This window comes from Synchiropus splendidus, chromosome 1 (genome assembly GCF_027744825.2).
Source record: "Synchiropus splendidus isolate RoL2022-P1 chromosome 1, RoL_Sspl_1.0, whole genome shotgun sequence".
Classification (NCBI taxonomy): Eukaryota; Metazoa; Chordata; class Actinopteri; order Syngnathiformes; family Callionymidae; genus Synchiropus; species Synchiropus splendidus.
In genome coordinates, this window is record NC_071334.1 from 41,446,120 (window position 1) to 41,469,791 (window position 23,672).

General features: G+C 41.3%; 1 protein-coding gene across 5 annotated transcripts in view; it reads right to left on the reverse strand.

Annotated features, from left to right (window-relative positions):
• The window catches only part of filip1l (filamin A interacting protein 1-like), a 59,350-nt gene that overhangs the window by 27,964 nt on the left and 7,714 nt on the right, over window positions 1-23,672 (reverse strand). For 2 of the 5 annotated variants that reach the window (XM_053865890.1, XM_053865898.1), the window contains exons 2-4: window positions 7,538-7,856; window positions 6,104-6,277; window positions 5,841-6,019 (exon numbers count right to left, since the gene is read on the reverse strand). In XM_053865890.1, coding sequence (XP_053721865.1) covers window positions 5,841-6,019; window positions 6,104-6,277; window positions 7,538-7,846 — 662 coding nt within the window. In that variant the 5' untranslated portion in view covers window positions 7,847-7,856. Of the gene's footprint in view, window positions 1-5,840; window positions 6,020-6,103; window positions 6,278-7,537; window positions 7,857-7,921; window positions 7,975-14,057; window positions 14,556-23,672 lie in introns of those variants that run through there. The other 3 variants (XM_053865907.1, XM_053865916.1, XM_053865926.1) reach the window with 3 other exon arrangements.

The window sequence follows — 23,672 nt, forward strand, 5'->3', positions numbered from 1 at the left end:
CTGGCAACACCGTGCAATTTTTCCTTAACATATGTCCCTCTGAAAGAGTGTTTCGGCCGCATTATGCAGAATTCTGCATGTAAAACACAGTAAATTTTTTTTTATCTGCCAATTCCGTGATTCCACTTCAGTCATCTGAAACCAGAGCAAACTAATAATCATGTGAGTAGAATTATTCAACTAAACAAAGTCTTTAGGTGTAGAGAGCATTTTGGACATCAAAGCAAGGAGCCGCAAGCATTTTTGGGTGGGGTTACAAGTATTCACAATTTCGAGCTATTCCCTGTTGTCTTTGGCCCCTAGCCTCCGTGAATGCCAGGGCCCCACTGTATTTAGCTTTTAAAGCAACACTTATAGAACCTACAGGAGACATTACTATGCAATCCATTCCATGTAAACCGCAAGATGTCGCACGCAATGTGACCGCTGTCACTTAACAAGTTCATAAACTCCTCTTGGATGAATAAAACTGTAAATGTGTTGGAGTCCCCGACAAGAATGAGTGCAAACAGAGAACCGTTTCATTAACTTGTGCCTTGAAACGCAGCAATGACGTCTCACAAAGATGACACAGTCCGGTTTGTTTTTAATTAACAAAGAGGTTCATTGAAACTGCTTTAAATGCTTCAGTGATTGATATTTCAATTCAAAACCATACAATTTTATCAGTGGAAACTGGAAAAAACTCATAGACACAGCTCATCTAATCAGTCTGACACTTGACCTTGTCGCAAGGGCGCACCAAAATCTTGTCATAGACCTTTTCCCAAATCTGTTCCATCAAAAGAAAAGTTACACCCAGACACGACACTGACAAAATTCATGAACATCCCATCTCTGCTCCAGGATTTTATCATGTAAAACCTTGCAGGAGAATGTGAAGTATGCACAGGCTCGTGCACAGGTGTGCTCTCCCTCCAAGTCACTAAAGACGTCACAGTCTTCCTGGAAAACCTAACCCCCACGTATCAGCCAACGTTGATGAATGAAGTGGAATTCTTTGTCTCTCCAGCATCTTTCCTGTGCTGATATCAGTTAACAAGTGTATGTGACGAAAGGCGCTGCTCAGGCATGCAGCAGCATCTGTGGAAGACAACAAGCAGCTGTTCGCCAGCCTCCTGAAACATTTTCTTTTAGCTGAAAGTTCATGACCAGGTGAGACAGCTGATTCCTAATTCCACATCAAGCCTGAACATAAAAAGTGAGACACTCAAATAAAAACGCTGTGCTCTGTGTAAAAGATCAGAACAGGTCTCAGTAATAAGCATCTCAGTGATGGTGAGGGCATTGCTGTGGAATGTTCTAGATCTGATCCACATGAGTGATGTCACCACGGCTGCAATTAAGTCAACCAGATGGCATGAAGTTATACAAATACCCTTGGGCCAGGAGGCGAACATGTCTTGTATCGCTGCTAGTGAGGTTGACATTGCGCAACTAAAGTTATGAAATATGGTACCAGACACTGGACTTGGGTTGTCACATAAGATTATTTTAAATTTTAGCTCACGTCCTTCCTTCTGAGGATGAATATCACAGTCATTAAACTGAATTGAAATCCAATCTGCTGTGCATCCGCGGCCACATGCAGTTACTTTATTCAGCCTGTAGTTACACATTTATACAGCATTTGAATATATATCCACTCTTCTAAGGATGGGAATTAATAAGATTTTAACAATTCTGATTCTGTTATTGATATTGCTTAAGGATTTGGTTCCTTAGCGATTCTATCATCAATTCTCAACAGGGAAAAAAGGAAGCAAAACAGGTCAATATATATTTGGGTATCATTTTAGTTTCGAGCAGTTCTATTGAAGATACTACTCAGATAAACTGTTTTGCAATGATTGTCAGTTTTTAAAGAGTCAAAGAGGATGTTTTTCTTGATTCATGTTCTTCTTGAACTTCTTGATCCATTTACTGTGCATTTAATGACAAGAGGACTTGAATAACTGTAAGAGTTGAAAAAACTCTGTTTGGTATCAGAGAAACAGGAATGAGTGGCGCTGCCTGATCTGAAACAGAAATGTACCCTCTCTGTACCTGCTCCAGTTCTTTTAAACTGAAGTCTTTATTGGTCCATGTGAACAGTTTAAAACATCAATGTACATGTATGCATCTCATTTAATATATCTACTCATCATGTTTAAACGGTCTTATTTGAATAATTATATAAACATGACATCTAAGATGATGCATTCAGTGAAGCTCCTGTGTTCAGTTGTGGTTATTATGATTGGTGCAGGACATTTCCCGAGGAGACAGACTGGAGACTCACTACAACACTGTAAAAACAAGCATGGTACGTCAATGTAGCTGTTAGCTCAGGGTTGTCAACTGTCACTGATCAAACACAGAACACTCTTTCATCATCATTATACCATGATGTAGAAGGGGTTCGGTCGCCCTACAGTCGCATTGTTTCTGCAAACAAAATGAAGCCTTTTGTACGCTTTACCATCCGTCTCCGCTCAAACTCCTCCATGACTGTGATCGGCTGCAGCCAGTGGCGGTTATGCGGCTCCCTGAACAGGCAGTGATGGCAGCAAGTAGAGTCAGTCGTCACAGTTGTGAAATCGATAAGAGGAACACTTCTGAATGATCCCAGAGAATCAGATTATTTTGAATCGGCTCTTCCTTAGAATTCAATGATTTTATTAGAATCTAGATTGAAAACTTGGTTGGGTCGTAGTGTCAATATGCAACACAGTTGTGCCGTACTGTGATGGCTACGACATAACTTCCTGGGCCAGGATCACAACCATTCTTCTGGATGCCTACTAAAGAACTCAAGTGAGCATAGCATAGCTTCTGTCTCTGTGTCACAGTCATGTTCACAGCCACATCTGGTCATTGTTAGGGCATCGCTTTTGTTCTAACACTCCTGCCCAAGAAGAAAAAGACCATCCCTGTCTCCCAATCCACAACTTACTTTTTAGTTCTTCCGTTAAGAAGGTAAATGTGCCTACTATTCCTTCCTATTATTATGAAAGTTTGTGCTTCCATTCTGAAGGTACAAACGGTTTATCCTTTTCCAAACCCTGCTGCTCACTCATTACTCAAGGATGAAATCATCATATGGGACAGATGGGAAAAAAAGTAGTTACACCATGCTAAAATTCAGCGAACCAGAATAGTACAGCAGGGGGGAATTAAAGCCTCGCATGAGGGAACTAGTCTCAAAGCTATCCTGTGATAACAGCGTAGCCTCTCTATACATCAATCTTATCGGGCAGTACAGAGCTCCACCCTCAGTGAAGACACAGAATAAGGTTTTTCTAAAGACCCTCAGGACAATACGTTCCTTACTGCCAGAGATGTTCTAATGACACACACAACTCAACATTTTCAGTGGACCGTGTAATGGGTGGGCTATATCTTGTATATGTCTGTATATGTCATGTCAGTTTTACGACTGCTACAACGCAAGTCAAGACAAGTCTTAAATACTGTACATGTAACATGACGGTCAAATATGAATTCATGGAGAAAATAAAAACACTGATAATTATGGTTTAAATTGAAAAGCATTTGAATTTTTTACTGCTCAAGGACACGGCAAATTGTGTCTGTCCTTTGTGAAGACTTTCTGCCATCTGCCCTTGACATGCATAGATGTTCTAATAGCAACGGCAAGACGGACCACGAATTATGAACAGCCTGAGAAACACTTACTACTCAACCTTAGCATGCATATCTCCAGCACTGCAATGGCAACATATTATTTACAGAGCTCGTTCCACATGTCCAAAAACCATTAAAAAGATAATATTCTTTATTCCTGTCACATTACAGGACTAAAGCAAAACACTATCCTTCCAGTGTGGTGATTCTCTCATGGACGTTTGGCTACTTCTACGTGCACCATGGCAACGCATAACGAATAACCTGCAGTGGGTTAAGTGAAACATCAATACCACCAGGTGATGTGGTATTGTAGCAAAAAATGTTTATTACTAATGTAGCGTAACCCCCAAATGTCCACTCAATCATGTACTGACACTATCATATTACCAACTGGTAACCATCAAAAGTCAAACGTCTCATGTGGATTGTGGACAAACCATTAAAAGGAGAGTATGCAGGAGAACTCCACTTACTTAGCCTGAAACACTCAACTATATAAACAGAGCCGTCCAGCCTTTGAAGACAAATGACGATGGCAGATGTTGTTGAACATACGCTGGTCCCAAAACTCCAGAGCACGTCATCATTAACTGTTGCCATGGTAAGATCGATGAACACAAGCTGACTGCATGATCAATTCCTCTTATAGTCATCAGACTACTTTTTTTCCCCCATTTCCCTCTCTGTCGTGAAGTATTTGGACTCTTCTCCTGTGGTAAGTAGCTTGACTCAAGTCAGCAGTGTGTTTTTCATGGCAGTCTGTCCTTCATGTCATTCTCAGTAATGAAACACAGACACTTTTACAACAAGCGTCCTTCCAAGTCAAATAGTCTGTGTAGGATTAGGACAGATGATGTGACTCTTCCCAAAAAGGTCAAGGAGCAAAACCAACTGTTTCCTAATGGAATCCTTTGTATGCATTGTGACCCCAGAGGTCGGCTCTTAGTGCTGATACATTAATGCAATAGAAAAAAATCTCATCCCTCTGATGCCTGGTCAGGCACGTACAACAAGAAAAGCACTGAGGAATAGAGACCTCCTCGCCCTGACCAATCCATATATTATTGCCTGCTGCAGCTTTTCTCAATGGAGGAGAATAAGAGAGAATGTATGTGTGCTGTTCATTTATATGTGTGTGTGTGTAGCCGCTGCATGTGGGAGCGGTTACAGGATGAGTGATGACTCTCGGAGAGTGTAGAAGTTCCCAGCTGATTGTCCAGCTCTGAACAGTTTGTACAGTTTGGTTGTGACGGAAAATGAACCAAAGTAATGTTCTGTTGACAACTCATCTCGTCCCTGCCCGAGCTCCAGCCGACAACGGGACATTAAAACCCAGGAGTGCACGCTCCAGCCCTGGAGGTGTTGAGACTGAGCATCTCTCCTGTGACGCTTGACCACGGTCCAGCGTTTTTAAGTCGGGTGCACCACGGACCTTTCTACGGCAAAGACAGCACCACTGCACCCGTAGCTTATAGACCGGTGCAGCTTATGTATGAACCAGATCTAGTTTGGCGTAGTGGGTGCGACTACAGTGATCAACCTCGGATCCGGATTTATCTCGGATACCTCGGATTTATTTTTTTACTGAACTCCGGGCCACTGGGGGTCATTCAGACAGGGAAATGTCATAATGAAACACTGTGTGTATACATTATTTGCATTTTATGGTGTGTTCCGTGTGAAGGCAGACACCAAAGCTGAGCATGCTAGAGTTCACAATTGTGGTTTTAATTGTATTTTTTGACACTTGAAATGCAACAGTTGACACTGTTGATGTAATTCGATTCACCCGTGTGCCCACCCTGATGAGTCAGCTGACACGGTGTCTTTGATCAGCTGATTTATGACCTGCACCAGCTGCTGTGAGAGACTCAGATACTGGAGGATTTATTTTCATGATCGCAGTTTTAGGCATGTTTAATACATTAGTAGTTACAGAGATTGCAATTTGAGCTGATGACCTGCTTCTATCATGTTTGGTCCTGGAGCATAACCCCTGCTTTTAACAAGAGAACACTGTACATGTAAACCATTGTGCGGCACCAGGATCTTATATCTTATATATCAGCTTATGCATGGATTGTCCGGTGGCAGTCATGTTTGTTCAGGGAACATGTGCTTTATATATATATATATATATATATATATATATATATATATATATATATATATATATATATATATATATATATTAGCCGAGAGTTACTTACCGCTCCCGCTCCTGCTCCAGCAGATTGGTGAACTCATCGCTCTTCCTTATAAACTCTCCGTGGTTTCTCTTCTCATCTTCCAGCTTGTAAAGAGCCTGTTTGTGGGACTGCTCCACTATCAGGAGCTGCTCCAACATGCGTCGGTATGTTTCCCGTTGCTTTTCCACCAGCTTGTCCAGCTGAGCAAGAAACGTCAGAGATGTACAGTTTATTTCACCATGGGAACTGAGTGGTCTGTGGTGGTGGCAGGTGTAAGCTCTTACCTCTAACATGGGCCTTTCGTAGATGTCTTCTTGGAGGCCATCAGCTTTGCCCTGGACGGCATCTCTCTGCAGAGCCTGCAGGACCTTGTGTGGTGTGACAAATCCATATTTGGCCTCCAATAGGGCCAGATCAATTTTTTCTGCTTTCAAAACTGTAATCACTTCATCTCTGGCCTGCAGGTAAAAGAGTTGGTATCCTGTCAGAATATTTTCTCTAGTCTATCAAGACGACGACTTCAAACTTTTAATAAAGTATGCAGAAGAAAACCACTTTCAGCGGTGTGAGGTAAAAGCATAGTGGTGTGTGTGACCCAATGACACTATAACGCAATCAAACAGCTTGCAGTAGGCATGAACGATTATTGTAATTCACATTGGCAGTGTGAAATCACCAAGCATGCAATATGAAAAACACAAATCCCCTGCGGAGGCAAAGCAAGCTCCTGTGTGTGTGTGTGTGTGTGTGTGTGTGTTTGTTATGGGGACATTTTGCTACTTGGGGCTATTTGTGGGGTCCTTTTGCCACATGAGTTTAAGACTCAAATTTGAGAATTAAAACTTAAAACTCACAATTACTGGGTCATTATCATTGAAATAGTTGTTGAAAGCCAAATAGAACTCAACAATGTTTGCTTTTTGTGAAAATCATGTCTAAAAATGTATTCCAAACTATTTATGCAATATTAAAAGAAACAGTGAAAAACTTACAAACCACATTTGATATTCTGTATTTGTTAATTCAATTATTCAACTTCAATTTTGGTTACAAGTTTTCATTTTGCTGTATCCCTACTTTTAATCCAGAATAAATTTGAGCAAAGTGAATATTAATGTTGTCACAACTCAAGTCGATATTTTCGTAATACATAAAGGAGCCACCATCACAATCCTGGATTTGCAATGCAAATCTTCCAGAAACCATGAGAAAATTTTTTCCTCTTATATACATATATACATAAATGAGCAATACATCTGATTATTTTGTGCTTCAGTGAATTATATATGGCCATTATTTTCTCTAGATCATTCATCCTCCTGAGCTGATCGCTGTATATGTACGTCTTCACTGACCACTCAAACTCCAGCATGTGGATGTCTTCAATTAGTTGCCTTAGAAATGATTAATGTTCCCACAAATGTTTTCTGTCTACCATCGTTTCTTGGATAATCTTCTCACAGCATCCACTTCCTCTCGAACATTGCTGCCAAATAATTCCCGAATACTGCCTAGTTATAATGACGGGAAGTTGCCTCCACTGTCAAGCCTCTGTTAACATGGGCTGTTGGTCCATCATGAGTGACCGCTGTTACAGGGCCAATATGTCTGACTGCATGTCCGACTGGGGTCAGTGCCATGCCTGCAGGGCTGCAAACTCTGTAACGTTCCCATCGCTTTATCCAAGTTCCTGTGCTGTTCCTGTCACTTTGGATTACCTGAAGCTCTCCTTCCAGCAAGCTCAGCAGAAACACCAAGTCGTCTCGGGAAAGGTCTCGGCCCTTCTCCCTGCGGCCTCCTTTTGTAGCCGCACTCGCGCTGCTGCTGCTGATGCAACAGCTGATCTTGGCTGCCTTATGATTCCGCTGGATTGTACCTGTGTCATCTGGTGGCTTCCGGTGTCGACCCCGGCGCTCTGCTCTTAGCGAGGGCTCATCCTGCTCTGTGCTTCGTCTCTGTGTGTCCGCTGGCTCATGTCCAGACATGGATTTTGTCACATCCTCCAGACTATTGCTGCGGGATCGCATATTCCCCTACCTGCACGAAACACAGAGGAAGCTTTATTTTGATATTCTTAGAGTAACTCCAAAGTTAAACCTTACTGAAGTTGATTTTTCTTTTTCAACCAGCAATAGTAGCTGTCTGTATTGTACTGCTGAAGAGCAGAAGAAATGTATTAAAATATGATAATTTCAGACAAATATCACTCATTTTATGTGAAGTACAAAAAAAGACTCAGAGACGGCAGAGATGACATGGCAGGTCAGATCGGAAAATTATGGGTGCCAAGCATGGGAGCACCACTACTCTAGACTCTCCTCACGGCATCTGGTTGGGTGCCATTATCGCAGTATTATTGCTGAGCAGAATGCAGGCAATTCATTTAAAAACCTAAAAACCTTATATATATATATATATATATATATATATGTGTCATATATATATAAATCATTTAAAAAACTACAAACCAAACAATGAGCAAGAATTTAAAAAGTGCCGAGGACGACAGTTTTACTCACTAACATTGTCACTTCACACTGTGTCAAAAAGCATGTGAAAGCGTGTTTGTGTATGTATGCTGCTCCTTTTCACGAATGTGTATGAATGCCATGCTGTTGTTCCCTCTTTCACTACATAACTTCCTGACGTGAGACCTCTTTGTCCTGGTTAAAATGTTCCTGTTGTTGAGCTTGGAATTGGCACTCAGAATGCATCGTTGCACATTATGAGTCACCGACATAACCAGAAACCTTTGAGAAACGATTGAGCGGCTCACCAACTACAACCTGCCAAGTTCCATTTACAGTTACTTAATTTCCTGCAGACTTTTAAGGTGATGATAGATGTGCTCATGAAGCGGTGTACCAAAGATCATAGCTTATAAAGCCATGCAGAGTCGCTCGAGGTGAGTGAATGGGCCACTCGCTGAGTCACAGATCCATCACACTGTGATAAAAAATGAAAAGATGTGCAGTCAAAGCCCGTCTGCTGCTATGCCAAGTAATATATGACTTTTTCAGAAGAATGCCCCTTTAAAAGTAAATACAGCTCAGGAAAGAAAGCAACGGTGAAGCAAGACATGCCGGGACAGATCTGCAAATGTTTGATGTGAGAGTGAATAATCTATCCAGATGCATTACATCACCATTTATCTGGTTTGGCTTGCCTTACAAAGTTTCCTTCAATCTAAGCTGCAGTGTTTCACAACGACTTCGTTTTGATGCTCTCTTTTGTCACTCAGCATCAAGTACAAAAAAGAGATGGCACACCAAACGATAAAGGCTTCTTGCTAATATTTGTTGGAGGGATATTTGTGTTCCTCTGATGGCACTTAAAACTTCCTAACGCTGAATACAGTCGAACAACAGTGTATTCAAGAGGAGGGCAGCCTGCTGGGGTTGTGGTCAGTGTTGCACGCTCAGCATTAGATGGGCAGTTTGCAGTTTTGACCTGTCTATTGGGAGTGATGACATTTGCATCATCACTAAACTTGACTCCACAAAACTAGGCAAAACTGGGATCTAGGCAGGACTCCTCATTGGCAACCAGAGTTTGTTGTGTGCTGATGACTGGTAGATGCACCTGTTTAATATATAGCGAGTACATTCTTTTGTCATGGTAGTGAGCTATCATAGAACAATACTATCCCGACATATCCCAATCTTCGGTCTTTTACACAACGTGTCAAGCACCACCAGCTATGTTGTGTTTGTTTGTGAAAGTGCTCAGTTATCCGGGTCAACACGCAGCAAAGGTTTGAATCAGGTCAACTAGTAATAGTCAAAGAAAATGTTTGTCAGATCTAAAAAGCCGGGTTGGAGTTCAGGCTTATATTAGGCCAGTTGAATGGGCAAAGTTGTTGATGGACATGAGAAGAACCAATTCAGTACAAATCAAACATTTTGTGATTCTCTGGATTTTTTCTTCTCATTTTGTAGTTGAAGTGTACCTATGATGAAAATTACAGGCCTCTCTCATCTTTTTAACTGGGAGAACTTGCACAATTGGTGGCTGACTAAATACTTTTTTGCCCCCCTGTATGTGATGTGTATTGCATGGAAATTCTAAGGTGAAGTCAATGTACAAACAGTGAGAGCTAGTGTCAACATGAAAAGGTGTATAACTGGGGTTTACATGAGCAAGTGTCACGAAAAGAAGCCACACACCTTCCCACACACATTGATGTAAAGATGATGAAGCAGTGCACAGACTGTTAATTTTACAGGACAAAGGTGAGGAAGCAGGTGTTGCACCACACCCACTGCTGCACATACACGCATGAGCATGCATGCAAACGGACACGGAGATTCCTTCAGAGTGACATCATGCTGGTGTCAGAGTGATTTAGGAGCAGGGAGAAGAGAGAGAGCAGGAGTGCGGCTGACTCGTCTCTTCCACATGAAACCCCTCACCACAGTCCAAGCCACACTCAGTGGTATATACTTTCCTTGACAGTTTTAGCTTCTTGCTTGACTCACAACATACATCCAGTAGTCTATAAGGAGTTTTGATTACAGAGGTCATTGAGAAAACATTTTTGGGGGAATTTTGTTCCTAATATTTCAGAATAATGAAGAGATTGTTTCAAAAGGATTTCCCAGTGGTGTGTAGGAAATAAACTGGGTGAACAGCAAGGAAAACAAGCCTCTATGTTGTAGCCTACAAATGTTCTCACTCATCTTCTCTTTGATCTCTGAAATTGCCAGGATGTCTCCGAAGTATTTAGACTTAGTGTCCATGAATAATTGCGTTTGGGCGTCTGTTGCTGCAGGTCAGATCAATTCAACTAATTTTATTTTGATTTATTATGGACTACACAGACAGATACATTGAAAGTGCTTCAGTGTACAGACCAGATGCTGGTAGTGTGTTACCACTGGGCACAGCAGTGTCATTTATCCATACAGAACAGGTCAAAAGTTTGGACGGGCCTTCTGATTCAGTGTTTTTTCTGCATTTTTACTACTTTCTGCATTTTAGATACACACCGAAGACATCAAATATATGAAGCAGGATATATGGAGTTATATAGCATAGTAAATCATGAATGACCCTAAATATGTTTCAAAGTAGCCGCCTTTTGCTTTGTTGCTAGTCACCTGTTGGAAAACCTGATCAGGTGACAACATCATAAAGCTCATCACTAGAAAGCAATGTTATTTTTAACAATTCCAGATGGCTCAGTCGTAATTGCCATTTCAGTATTATGAACCATCAAACTACTCATGGTAATTTTAGAGTTTGAAAGTAAAAATCTAGATGATACAGTAGTGCCAGTGGTCAATGAGGTCGATACACGATGAGATCCACCCCGTCATTAAGAAGCAGGATTTACTTGAACGTTTGAGAGAACATTCTATCTGCCATCCACTTTCTTTAGTGTGACAATTTAATTAAAAGATTAATTGAATTGCAGGGTTGATGAAACAGTGTCCTAATTTAGAGAAGCCACTAGATGACGCTTTTGGTTGAGAAATGTGAGGTTTTATTGAATTAGAGTTAACAAGAATAGAATGTTATGTGGAGGGCGTAACAGAAAATAATTGACAAGCAGTGAATTAGAGGCACAGCTTACCCTGACAAGTTTGGAGACAATGATCTTATTTTCCTGTATGAAAAATCTGTGTTGACCAAGCACGAAAAGAAAATGTTGTTTACTAAAAGTGCTAATGGTTGAATAGAAAACGGTTGCTTGTAACTACACAAGACAAAGCACCAGGCAAGCACCTGCAATGCATTTATGCTGTTTATACTGTCATTTTTGTCCATTTTTTTAAAGTATTATTAATGTGTCTATTCTTGTGTGAACACAGCACTATTCACTCATGTTTCAACCACTGAGAGCGAAACACTGACCACAGGAGACGTTGCACCACTCCTTGGTAAATAAGTGGCTGGCCAAAAGACAACGTTGAGGACACTCCTGAAGTGATAATAATATTTTGATTACCCCACCTGCAATCATATTAATGTTACTGCTCGTGTGTCAGACGGCAGCAGAGCGAGACAGATCTGTTCTAAGGTGTGAATAGCTGAGGTGTCACCACAAGGCCCACCAGAAAAGACCACCAATCCCCACCAGCCGGATACCAAGATCTCGTCTCTTCTTTCCTCCAAATATGTTTAGACACACACAAAGCCACAGACATAAACATGAAAACCTCAGCCATGTTGCCTCAAACGTTACTATGTTATGATCAACCACAACGTCAGAAAGTGTCCCTAAATATTACAGCGCAGTTAAATGTCACAATTTACAACCGATTGTCACCCGAGCTGCCTCATAAAAGATATATATATTACATTTTAAAATGCTGCAGAGCAAACAACAGGTTGTCTCACTCAACGTTATAAGTGCATTTTATCTTCAACTTAAATTCCTATTCAGTTATTTGATTTAGAAATGCAATACACTAACCATCAAGCAGATGGCGCCAATATTTCTCTGAAAAAAAAAGGAGTTCATGGTGCTTACTTCAAAGGGGGCTTTTTTGAAAGTATTGCCGGTATTTTCATTGAATGTATTTATGTTTTTATGTATTTATCTTTGTTTCATGTTTCACAATTGTTTTTATTATTTATTTATTAGTTCTTGAAGGTAGTGTTGAGGATCTACAACAGTATATTAGGGTTATGGAGAAAATGCAATTACATGTCCCATGATTGAAAATGAAAAAAAATGTAAATTAAAAAGCAAACGCTGAAGAATTTTTCACTTAAAGTGTGTTCTGGTGGTTCAGTTGCTATGCAACCAGCTTGTGTCACTGGCGTATGATGACTGAGAGGTTTTTCTGCAGCTGAATGTCTGCACTCTCACTAAATCACTGTCACAACACTTTTAGTCGCCATTATCATGCATCCAGTGATCACATCTGCAGTTATCCCTCTCCAATCATCAACGACTGTAATCATTTATTCATCCAACCATGACTTCAATCATCGATCGATCATTTTAACAACTGTATGTCGATCAAGCACTCCGGTCATGATTCTGGTTATTTCGCTATCCATCCGTCTCATCATTTACACTCTCCCAAAACTTTCCTCATTCTTTACGAAATTCTATCATCTGGTCAAAGGAGTATTTCTTATTCATTCAGCCACCCATCACAGTGGTCCTCAGCCACACATTTACCACTCTACCACTTAATCTGCATTAATAAAGCACCAAAAATGTTATTGATTTTTATTGCCCGCATGTTAGTTAATGAAGTGTTTTTCATTTGAACCACAGCACACTTTGTTCATTGAAAAATCTCGTAGTCCCAGCACCAAGGGAACCTCGGCCAACATGCAACTGTGTCTTAGTCGAAAGTCCGATAGGAAATCTTTTAATTTGTGAAAAAATGTAGCTGCTGACCCTCGGCTGTTTTGAATGCTATTTGCTGAAAACAGATTTGCGTATATATATGTATATATATATATATATATATATATATATATATATATATATATATATATATATATATATATATACTCTTGTCCTCAAAATTATTCATACCCTTGCTAATTCTTGTGATTTTTTATTTTGTGATGAAATTAATGATTTTATTTTTTTTTTTCATTTTTTTTGTGTGTCAGTTATATGTGGGCAACAATTGAAAGAATGACAAAAATATTACATTTTTTAAAAACATTTATTTCTGGGGTATTTTATTTCTGGCGCCCCCAAAAATGGCATGTTCAAAATTATTCATACTCCTGACAATCTTTCAACAAAAATGTGCCAGATGTGGTCATTTTTGTCTAGTACTGACTTCAAGATGTCACAATGAAGTAAACATTGTTGGCCAAATGTTAAAGCGAAAAAGGACATCTGTCCAGAACAGTATAAATAGGGGGAAAGTGTTCAGGTCATTCTTAATTTCTGGTCATCATGATCAAGAAGAAGGAGCTTAGCGAGGACCTGCGTCAGCGTCTTGTTCGTAGCCACAGTGAAGGAAAAGGTTACAAGACTATTCCCAAGCAGTATGATGTCCCTGTTTCAACCGTCCAGAGCATCATCAACAAGTACAAGAGGTTCAACACCGTTAAAAATCTCAGTGGCTGTGGACGGAAGCGTAAGGTGTCCCCCAAACTTGCGAGGAAAATGTGCTGGGAGGTCAACACCAACCCACAGATGGCAACCAAGGCCCTAATGGAAACACTTGACCAGGCAGGGACAAAGGTGTCACGGTCCACCATTGATGTAAACCTCGGAAGACACCGCTGCTCGGTAAGAAACATCTGTCAGCTCACCTGGCCTTTTGTAAACGTCATCTGAAGCAAGATCCCAGCTTTTGGTCAACTATCCTGTGGTTCGATGAGACAAAGTTGGAGTTATTCTGTCATATGGACGCTCAGTATGTCTGGAGGAACAAAGGAGAAGCCTATAGGCCAAAGAACACTGTGCCTACTGTCAAGTATGGTGGTGGAAGTATAATGTTATGGGGATGTTTCTCCTCCAGTGGCACAGGGAATCTCGTCAAGGTCCAAGGAACCATGAAAAAGGAGGATTACATCAGGATACTTGATGAAAATGTGAAGGCATCCGCTGTGAAACTCCAGCTTGGCCACAACTGGACGTACCAGCAAGACAACGATCCTAAACACACTGCCAAGGCAGTGAAGAAATGCTTCAAGGACAATGATGTCAATGTCCTGGAATGGCCAAGTCAAAGTCCTGACCTCAATTCCATTGAGAACTTGTGGCATCACTTGAAGACCAGAATAATGGCGAGGAGAGCAACAAACCAGACCCATCTTGAGGAGGAGTAGACCAACATCCCACAGGAGACATGCAGGAAGCTTGTGGACACGTACAGGAATCGTCTAGTAGCGAAGGCTATGCCATTCACTATTAAATAAGACAATGGACTGGGGTATGAATAATTTTGAACATGACATTTTTTGGGACTCCATTAATAAAATACCCCAGAAATATATATATATTTTGTAATTTTGTATTTTTGTCATTCTTTCAATTGTTGGCCACATATAACTAACACAGAAATTTAGCTATGTCGTCGGGGGCGTTATGCCCCTGGTAGGGTCTCCCATGGCAAACAGGACCTAGGTGACGGGTCAGACTAAGAGCAGTTCAGAAGCCCTGATGAAAAGATTACCAACAAGGACTGTGACGTCACCGGCGTGGCGCAGCCGGGGCCCCATCCTGGAGCCAGGCCTGGGGTTGGGGCTCAAATGCGAGCGCCTGGTGGCCGGGCCTCTGCCCATGGGGCCCGGCCGGGCCTAGCCCGAAAAGACGACATGGGCCGTCCCTCCTACGGACCCACCACCAGCAGAGGGAGTCATAGGGGCCGGGTGCAAAGAGGAGAAGGTGGCAGTCGGGCGACCGGACAACCTGGTTCGTGTGAACATTCTATGGCTTTCGGAACATGGAATGTCACTTCGCTGGGGGGAGGAAAGAGACTGAGCTTGTGCGGGAGGTTGAGAGGTACCTCCTTGAGAGAGGTTGGACTCTCTACTTTTCTGTTTTTTCTGTCTTTTCTGAGTTGGGTTGGGGACAGGTGTCTCATGGCGGTCGCGGCTTACGGGCCGAACAGCAGTGCAGACTACCCGGCCTTCTTGGAGTCACAGGGAGGGGCACTTGACAGTGCCCCAACCAAGGACTCCATTGTTCTACTGGGAGACTTCAACGCCCACGTAGGCAATGAAAGCAAGACTTGGAGGGGCGTGATTGGGAAGAACGGCCTACCCGATCTGAACCTGAGCTGTGTTCTACTACTGGATTTCTGTGCCACCCACAGTTTGTCCATAACGAACACCATGTTTGAGCACAAGGGTGTCGATAAGTGCACATGGCACCAGGACACCCTGGGCCGAAGGTCTATCATTGACTTTGTGGTCGTGTCATCTGACCTTCTGCCACGTGTCTCGGACACTCGGGTGAAGAGAGGGGCAGAGATGTCAACCGATCACCACCTAATGGTGAGTGTGATCCACTGGCAGGGGAGGAAGCCGGTCAAACCGGGCAGGCCCAAACGTATTGTGAAGGTCTGCAGGGAATGCCTGGCGGAACCCTTTGTCAGTGGAGTCTTTAACTCCCACCTCCGGGAGAGTTTCTCCCAGATCCCAAGGGAGGTAGGTGACATGGAGTCTGAGTGGTCCATGTTCTCCTCCTCCATTGTCAGTGCGGCTGTGCGTAGTCGCAAGGTCTCCGGTGCCTGTCAGGCCGGCAATCCCCGAACCCAGTGATGGACACCGAAAGTAAGGGACTGACCTCGACTAGTGATGTTGTCGGGCGGTGGAAGGAATAGTTTGAGGGTCTTCTCAATCTCCCAATCACGTCTTCCATTGAGGAAGCGGGGGCTGAGGACTCTTTCATCACCCGGGCCGAAGTCACCGAGGTTGTTCATAAGCTCCTCGTGGTAAGGCCCGGGGGGTGGATGAGATCTGAGTATCTGAAATCCCTGGATGTTGTAGGGCTGTAGTGGCTGACACGTCTCTGCAACATCGTGTGGCAGTCGGGGACAGTACCTCTGGATTGGCAGACGGGGGTTCATGGGAGTTCGCCAGGCAGTCCACATGTGCTTTGTGGATTTGGAGAAGGCATTCGACCATGTCCCTCGTGGTGTCCTGTGGGGGGTGCTCCGGGAATATGGGGTACGGGGCCCTCTGCTAGGGGCTGTCCGGACCCTGTATGACCGGAGCAGGAGCATAGTTCGTATTGCTGGCAGTAAATCGGTAAAAACTCGCTGTGTGGTGGCGCTGTGGAGACAGATACAGAGAGATACAGAGCGACTCCCCTCCTCCCACTAGGGAAGTCTGATCACAACCTGGTTCAACTACAGCCATTGTATATCCTCCTGGTCCAAAAGAAACCGGTGGAAACCTGATTCATCAGGAGGTGGTCCCCTGAGAAGGAAAGTGCCTTGAGAGACTGCTTTAACACCACAGACTGGGATGTACTGTCGGACCCGCTTGGTGAGGACGTAGAGGAGATGACACACTGTCTGGCCATTCATCCTAAAGACTTGTGTGCAGAAACAGTAGAACAGGTGGTTTTGGTTCTCTTATTTGCCAGGACATGTAGTTATTTTCACCAAAAGCATGATGATGATTAAAATTCAATTTGCCCTAATCATAGCATTTAATATTTGTTTTGTTTGCAGGTGCAGGCGAAATATCGGGAAAGTTGGAAGTAGTTCCCCTGTGAACATTCTTCATATATGTCATGAAATACCTAAGTGGATAAAACATGTACAGTAAATATAATTCAAAAGCCCTTTATTTCAGGGGGCGTGGTCAAGCATCTGATGGAGTAAGATGCATGTTCATGTAATCTTAAATCACTCCAGATTGATTCAACATGGCAAGCAAATACAGCTATTCCCCAAATGGAATGAATGACATACTGATGGCAGATATTAACATATTGCCAGTATTGACATTTGATTTCTGGTACAGATAAAAACAAAGAGCAATATATGCAACTCATTCCGGGCCACATGATTGTGAAGCCCATATTAATTCACCCCTTGTTTCTTGGTTGGCTCACTTCTTGACTGGCTATGTTCTTTTCCACGTCTCAGTTCAAGTTCCGAGCCATGACTACAAACGATTTTGAGGGATGACTTTCATGGTGTTACCGCCTCATGCAACAGACCAAGTGTTTTATTGACATTGAAGCACTCAATGCCCTGTTTTTGTCTATATATATAACCCGGTCACCTCTCCGGAGTTCACGCAGCTCTTACTCCATAGCTCATCTCAGTGGCAGCAAAGGGATGAACATCGGCGAAGGGACCACGGATACACACGGGGGCTTTGGTGTAGATAAAACTCTTGTGATTTCAAATTATATTGGCAGCATGATGCACGATCAGAACATCGCTTACATCAGTTTCTGTTTTTAAAAGCAGTTCCGAAGTGATTTCACGTAACCTTGTTACCTACATCCATGGCATAGACTGCACTGCTGCTTATAGACCAGTAAACAAATTTGCTTTGTGTTATATGGTCTATGGTCCTGTGTCCTGAAAGAGTTACGTGAAGAAATGTGAAGTCATATTGTTTTATTATTAGACAAAAATAGCTCTGGTTTAATTATATATAATTTGACTGATATTTCCATATTTCCATTGTTTGCATTTTTCAGCAATTTCAAGATACTTTGTGGATTGTGTCAGCATCCAGTCAGTTACCTGCTGCAGCAAGAGAAAGATTAACAAACAGGAATTATACTGTAAAGAATACTTAATATATGTATAAATAAATACAAGGGCTGTCAATCGATAAAAAATGTGATTATTTATTGCTTATTGTTTGAACAGGAATACAGCGCTGGTCATGTAGTCAGAGTAAGAGAAAATCCAATTTCTCCACGGTAGTTGGACTTTAAAAGAACAAACTTAGCCAGACTTACACAGTAATTTTGTTTTCTGGGCTGTCATGTGACCACAGACCACTGACCTTAAGTGGGTTGCATAAATAATGATAATAATAATAGGCTAATAAAGGCTAATAAAACTAATGCTAATAAAAGGCTCCCACAACAATTGATACCAAAAAACAGTGAAAATCCCATTGGATCTGGGAGTCCCTGATAGAAGATGCGCTGAAGCTGGAGAAGGAACTGCAACTGTTGTTGGGCTGTCAGTGAAGCAAAGGTTCTCTTCAAACAAGACAAGCGGATAGCTTTTGACGTGAAGCACTGTGTTGACTACTTGCAGAAGCTACATGCTGGGAACCTGAGTGAACTGGCTTTTTTGCTGAGACGCATCCAAATAGAACTCCAAATGAATCGCTGACACTGACCTCAGCTGTTTGGTAAGACTGTGTTGGGACAATGATAGACCGGTTTCTGAAAATAGACCAGTAATTGACTGTGTTACATGGTGAATGCAAACACTATGTAAAGTCAGAGCTAAACCCTCACCATCCCCACTGAGCTTGTAACTATAACAACAGTAAACATGCAGTGGAGCAACAATAAAAGCTAGCTGGGGTCCACAGAGAAACGGGCCTCAGCTCAGGGCTCAGATTCTACCTTAAGTGCATATTATCCCCAGCTGTGTGCACTGCAAAAGTGTATTCCAAATTTAAGATTTTAATACTAATATTAAGCATAAAAGTGCTTGATTTTAGTGAAATGATCTGTCCTCTGCATTGAGATATTTTTTTCTTAATAAGTGCTTGAAATTAGCCTGAATGCAAGCTACTGAAAGCAAATTCAGATATATCCATTATTTGAAATGACTCTTTAAATCAAGTATAGAATCAATATAATGCATACCAAAAAAGAGTAAATGCGTGGATATTAGTTTTGGTAAAATAAAGTAAATCTTAAGCAAGTTTCCTCATCACAAATTAGTATTTATCAGCAAACAAGCTGTGAAAAAAGGATATCATGTAAACAAGATTGAACACGCAAAGTTAGATTAGCTTACATCGTTATACACATCGTTATGCACATCTATATACACAATCTTACAGTGCTAACTGTATTTGAAAGAAAGGGATACATTCACATTATATTCACATTATCTCTTGTTCTCCAATAAGAACAAGACAGATAATTCACATAATCACATAATTTATCCGTTTCTACATGTTAACACAACTCCCATAATCCTTTGCTCCACATGCAGCCTGGATCACTACAATGTACTAAATATAAGCATAGAATAGATAAGAAAGAAAGATAGAATAGCAGAAAGCATTTGGTTTTAAGATGGTAAAATAAATGACTGTTTGAAATGAGAACAATAATAGACACTTGAATGAAGTTTTATTTTGATGTGACAGGGACAGCGATGTAAAATTAATTTTACCAGTTATTTACCTCAATTTTAGATTTCCTGTCTTTTATAGACAAAAAAGACGAGGTTATGTTTGAGATAAGATATTAGTGTGAAGTTTAACGCCAGAAATAAGAAACCCATGCTTTATATAAGATAAAGCATCTAACACTTCTATATCGAACTTTCTCTGATCTTGTCAAGAACCACATAATTTTCAGTGTGGCTCAATCTAATTACGTGACTTATGGCAACAATTTCTCAGCTACATACAGTATGAACACAGTGTGCCAAGTTCAAGTGCGACTTGTGACTTCCACTGCTTCACTGCACTCAGCCACACTTGTTTCCAGACACAGGATGGCAGCGGTGTTTGGCCTAGTAATGAGGACTCAACATCACTTTCATCTGCATCAGAATGTCATTTATGGTAGAGAATGGAAAGAAAAATGTATATATTTTCCGTATACAGAGAATGAAATCACAGTTTTCCTTTCTAATCTTGTCTTAGTTTAATTGATGTTGGTAACTCTTTTAAGACATGCACAACCAGAAGACCATGACTGGACAACAGCATTGTTTCATCTGGTTTGGAGTATTGTTAATTTTGTCAGACGAGGTGAGACTTATGCCTTAAATATGTTTGTCAATGACCCTTTTTCCCATGATGAAGACAAGACAATGATGAGAGGGAATCAATGTTAAAACAACGCAAATGATAATTGTGTGAATGTGTATTATAGTTGACGAATAAAAGCAAGACTTAAATACTGTGTAAGGAATAAAAAGTAAATAAAAACTCACTCCTTGTTTTCCTTCAACCCAAGGAAGAAGCACAATTTGTTTGTATTGTACCAGCAGAAGTATCCTCCAGTTAGTCAGTTTGCTGCACACCTGCAGCTTCAAACAGAACTGCATGCAGGAGGATTACCGCGAACGCTGGAGACAGTACAGTAGGTCTGTCATTCCAGGGTTTGAAATGAGAGCCGCCATTCCTTCAGAATTAGGACCCCCTCAGTAAAGATGGAGTCTCATGTGACCAAACGTATTAAAACGAAGTGGAAACATCTAAATAAGCAGAAAACACATGGAGGCATGGTGATGGACTTGATGACGGTGGTTTTTGGTGCATTTTTAATGACAAATCCCGATAGAAACATCATAATAACTGATGTTTATTGTCCGTGGAATTGTGCACCCAGACAGTCAACTGTACAGATGAAAGATGGCAGCAGCAGACAGAAGAGACATTTAAGTCTCCTCATTAAAAACTACCTTTTTTATCGTTATTCATTATAGAACACAGTTTAGACAGACAGTCCACGTCCAGAAAGGTGGGGACGAGCTGACTGGACATGGGTTTGACTGGTTCTGCAATAATTGCAGAGTCATGGAAAGTTCTGTCTTGAGTTCTGCTGCAGTAAAACCAAAATAGAGAGTACATGTACTGCGGTGAGTGGGGTGACCCATTCACGCATCTGACGTAACTGCTCCCACTCTCAAAAAGTTTCTGTACATATACTAATGCCAGCGGTTTGATACAATGAAGAAAGATATACAGTGATTTTAATGTATTGATTATTAGTAGTTGTAATAGTAACGGTAATAGTAGTGGTAATAGTCGTAGAAGTAATATTATTATTAATAGTTGTATTTTGCACTGTATGAATATGGAAAAGGTTTCAAGCATGCTTAACCTTGTGGTGTTTGTCAGTCATGTATCACATCCCACATGTTAGAGTAGAATCAGACAGCGCTCTCAGTTTGATGGGCTCATTTCAAGCGATGAACGGCGTGAGTGCAAAACCCAGTGCTCAAGTGCTCATGTCTCACAGCGAATATTCCTTTCTGCGACAACACAAGCTCCTGACTGTTAATAGTGCATTTGTACAATAAAACCTTGCTTCACTAATAAAGGACGACCCAAGTGACTGCATATTTTTAATTTTGTTTTACAGTTGATAGTGTGGACATTTCTGGATTCTTTAATTATTCCTTAACGAGACACTTCTTGCCAATGGCACCAATAGATACCAATACACAAAAACCCACTGCACTGTTTCAGCCATTGACTCATCAATAAGAAGGTGCAGATGCCACATCCAGACTGAAGGTAGAGGGCTGCATGAATGTGACAACCAGGCTTATGTCTGTGCTACAAGTCGACCTGAGGTTAAGTTCATGAAGTAGAGGGAACTGCAGTAGACTACCAGACAGTCACAAGAGTTTGTACTCCCCTCTCATTCAATGTGCTATGCTGGCACTATACATTAACTATGGTGACTAATTTGCATCTTTCCTCCATCTTCTTCAGGATCAGAAATAGAAAATGAACCATGAGCATTACAAATAACACCTAATATGTGCTTTTAATAACCTTCTTCTTTGACTACGAAGTCCTCACCAGCGGGGTTGGTTCTGCCAATACTCTGGTCCAGCTGATATCTCACTGCCGGGGGGGGGATGGGGCAATGTGGGACAACACTGACGTTTCTGTCTCAGTATATATAGAAATCTGTTCCCAGAGGTCTGACTGAAGGGTATTCGGCGAGAGAAACATGATCCACAGTGACCAGCATGTGTTCTTTTATGTACCTGTTGACCCCATTCTGTGCACCCAGAACTCAATTATACTTTCAGGCACAATCCAGAGAGATTTTTAAGAAGGTCTCTCAATCCTGGACAAAGAATAAGAATTGGTTAATGAACTGTGCAGCAGTTGAGGTAAGGCATTGGCGGAGGCTTTGGAAATGAAAATAACAAAAAATTAATGCATTTCCCTGGAAAACCACATTCCCAACTGTGACTATACAGTCAGCCATTATGGCCCCTTCTGCACATGGCTTTGAAAGGCTGACATCTGATTCATGACCATGTGTTTTTAGACACAACTCAAACATCCAACTTCACCTACCACACTGATATTGGGCACCTATGTGCTCATATTTTTATTCATTTTTTTCCTCACACCAAAGCTGAACATCATGTCCTCCTGTCAGTGACGAATACGCTCCGATTATCTACATATTTGCTAAAAAAATGTAGATTCCGATGCGATGCAAGAATCTATCAGAGGTGCCATTGCACGTTTGCACGTGTTTTTTGAGATATATGACATCTGGAGTAACCATATCTATCATCATGAGATGGCAAAAATGTTTCCTGGGAAGAAAAATTCAGTCAAATTCAGTCAAGGACTGAAAGCCAGACAAGACAGTGTACGGTGCGGCGGTAGTTCTGAGAAAAAAATAAACTAAAAATAGACTAATTAAATCCATTGTCAATGCTTTTGTTTGTCGACATCAACACCACGTGTCAACTGATCTTGACTGTCCTATTTCGTCTCGATATTGAGATATCTGGCATGGTATATCAAGATGAGAAATTTTGTCCACTGAGGTTTTATTTATTTATTTTCATTTTGTAAGCTCATTCATTAGAATAACTATTATTTCAGATAACCGGTTCAGGTTATAATTAGGTGATAATTATAGTTTTGTATGGCATGGTGAAGCATCGTTTATGTTTAATTATGTGTAAGGTCCTGTCAGAATCACGCATGCGGCTCGCGCTGGCTGATTTAGGAAAGGTTCCAGCACTAAATAGGGTGCAAAATGATTAATTTACCCTTACTGAAGCACAAACATGCCACGGTTTGCTTGCTTCAAATTCAGCTATTTACTGTTTTAGGTTAGATTACATTGCCTTTATTGTTCCCACAGCAGGGACATGCAAACATTACATTGAGGACAAACATTGAACCTGAAAGAAATAGACAAAGAAATAGACAAAGCAACAACACAATCAACATTGAAGCAAAGAAAAACAGTGTGGAAAAAGAAAAATCAAACAAATTGAAATATACCTAAAACTAACTAAATATATTAATAATAACATATAAATGCAACAGGAATGTTCAGAGATGCCCACCAATGAACACTGAGTCCAGTCAGAGTCCACCATTGTCCTCCACAATGACTGGCCAGAGTGAGAGAGCACCCTGGAAACGAGAGATGGAACCTGTATGACGCTCGCATCCGCTGCGACTAGCATAGTCAGTATCATACAGAAGAGGATTAGGGCCAGTGAAGAAAAAAAAAAAAAAATGGCAGAA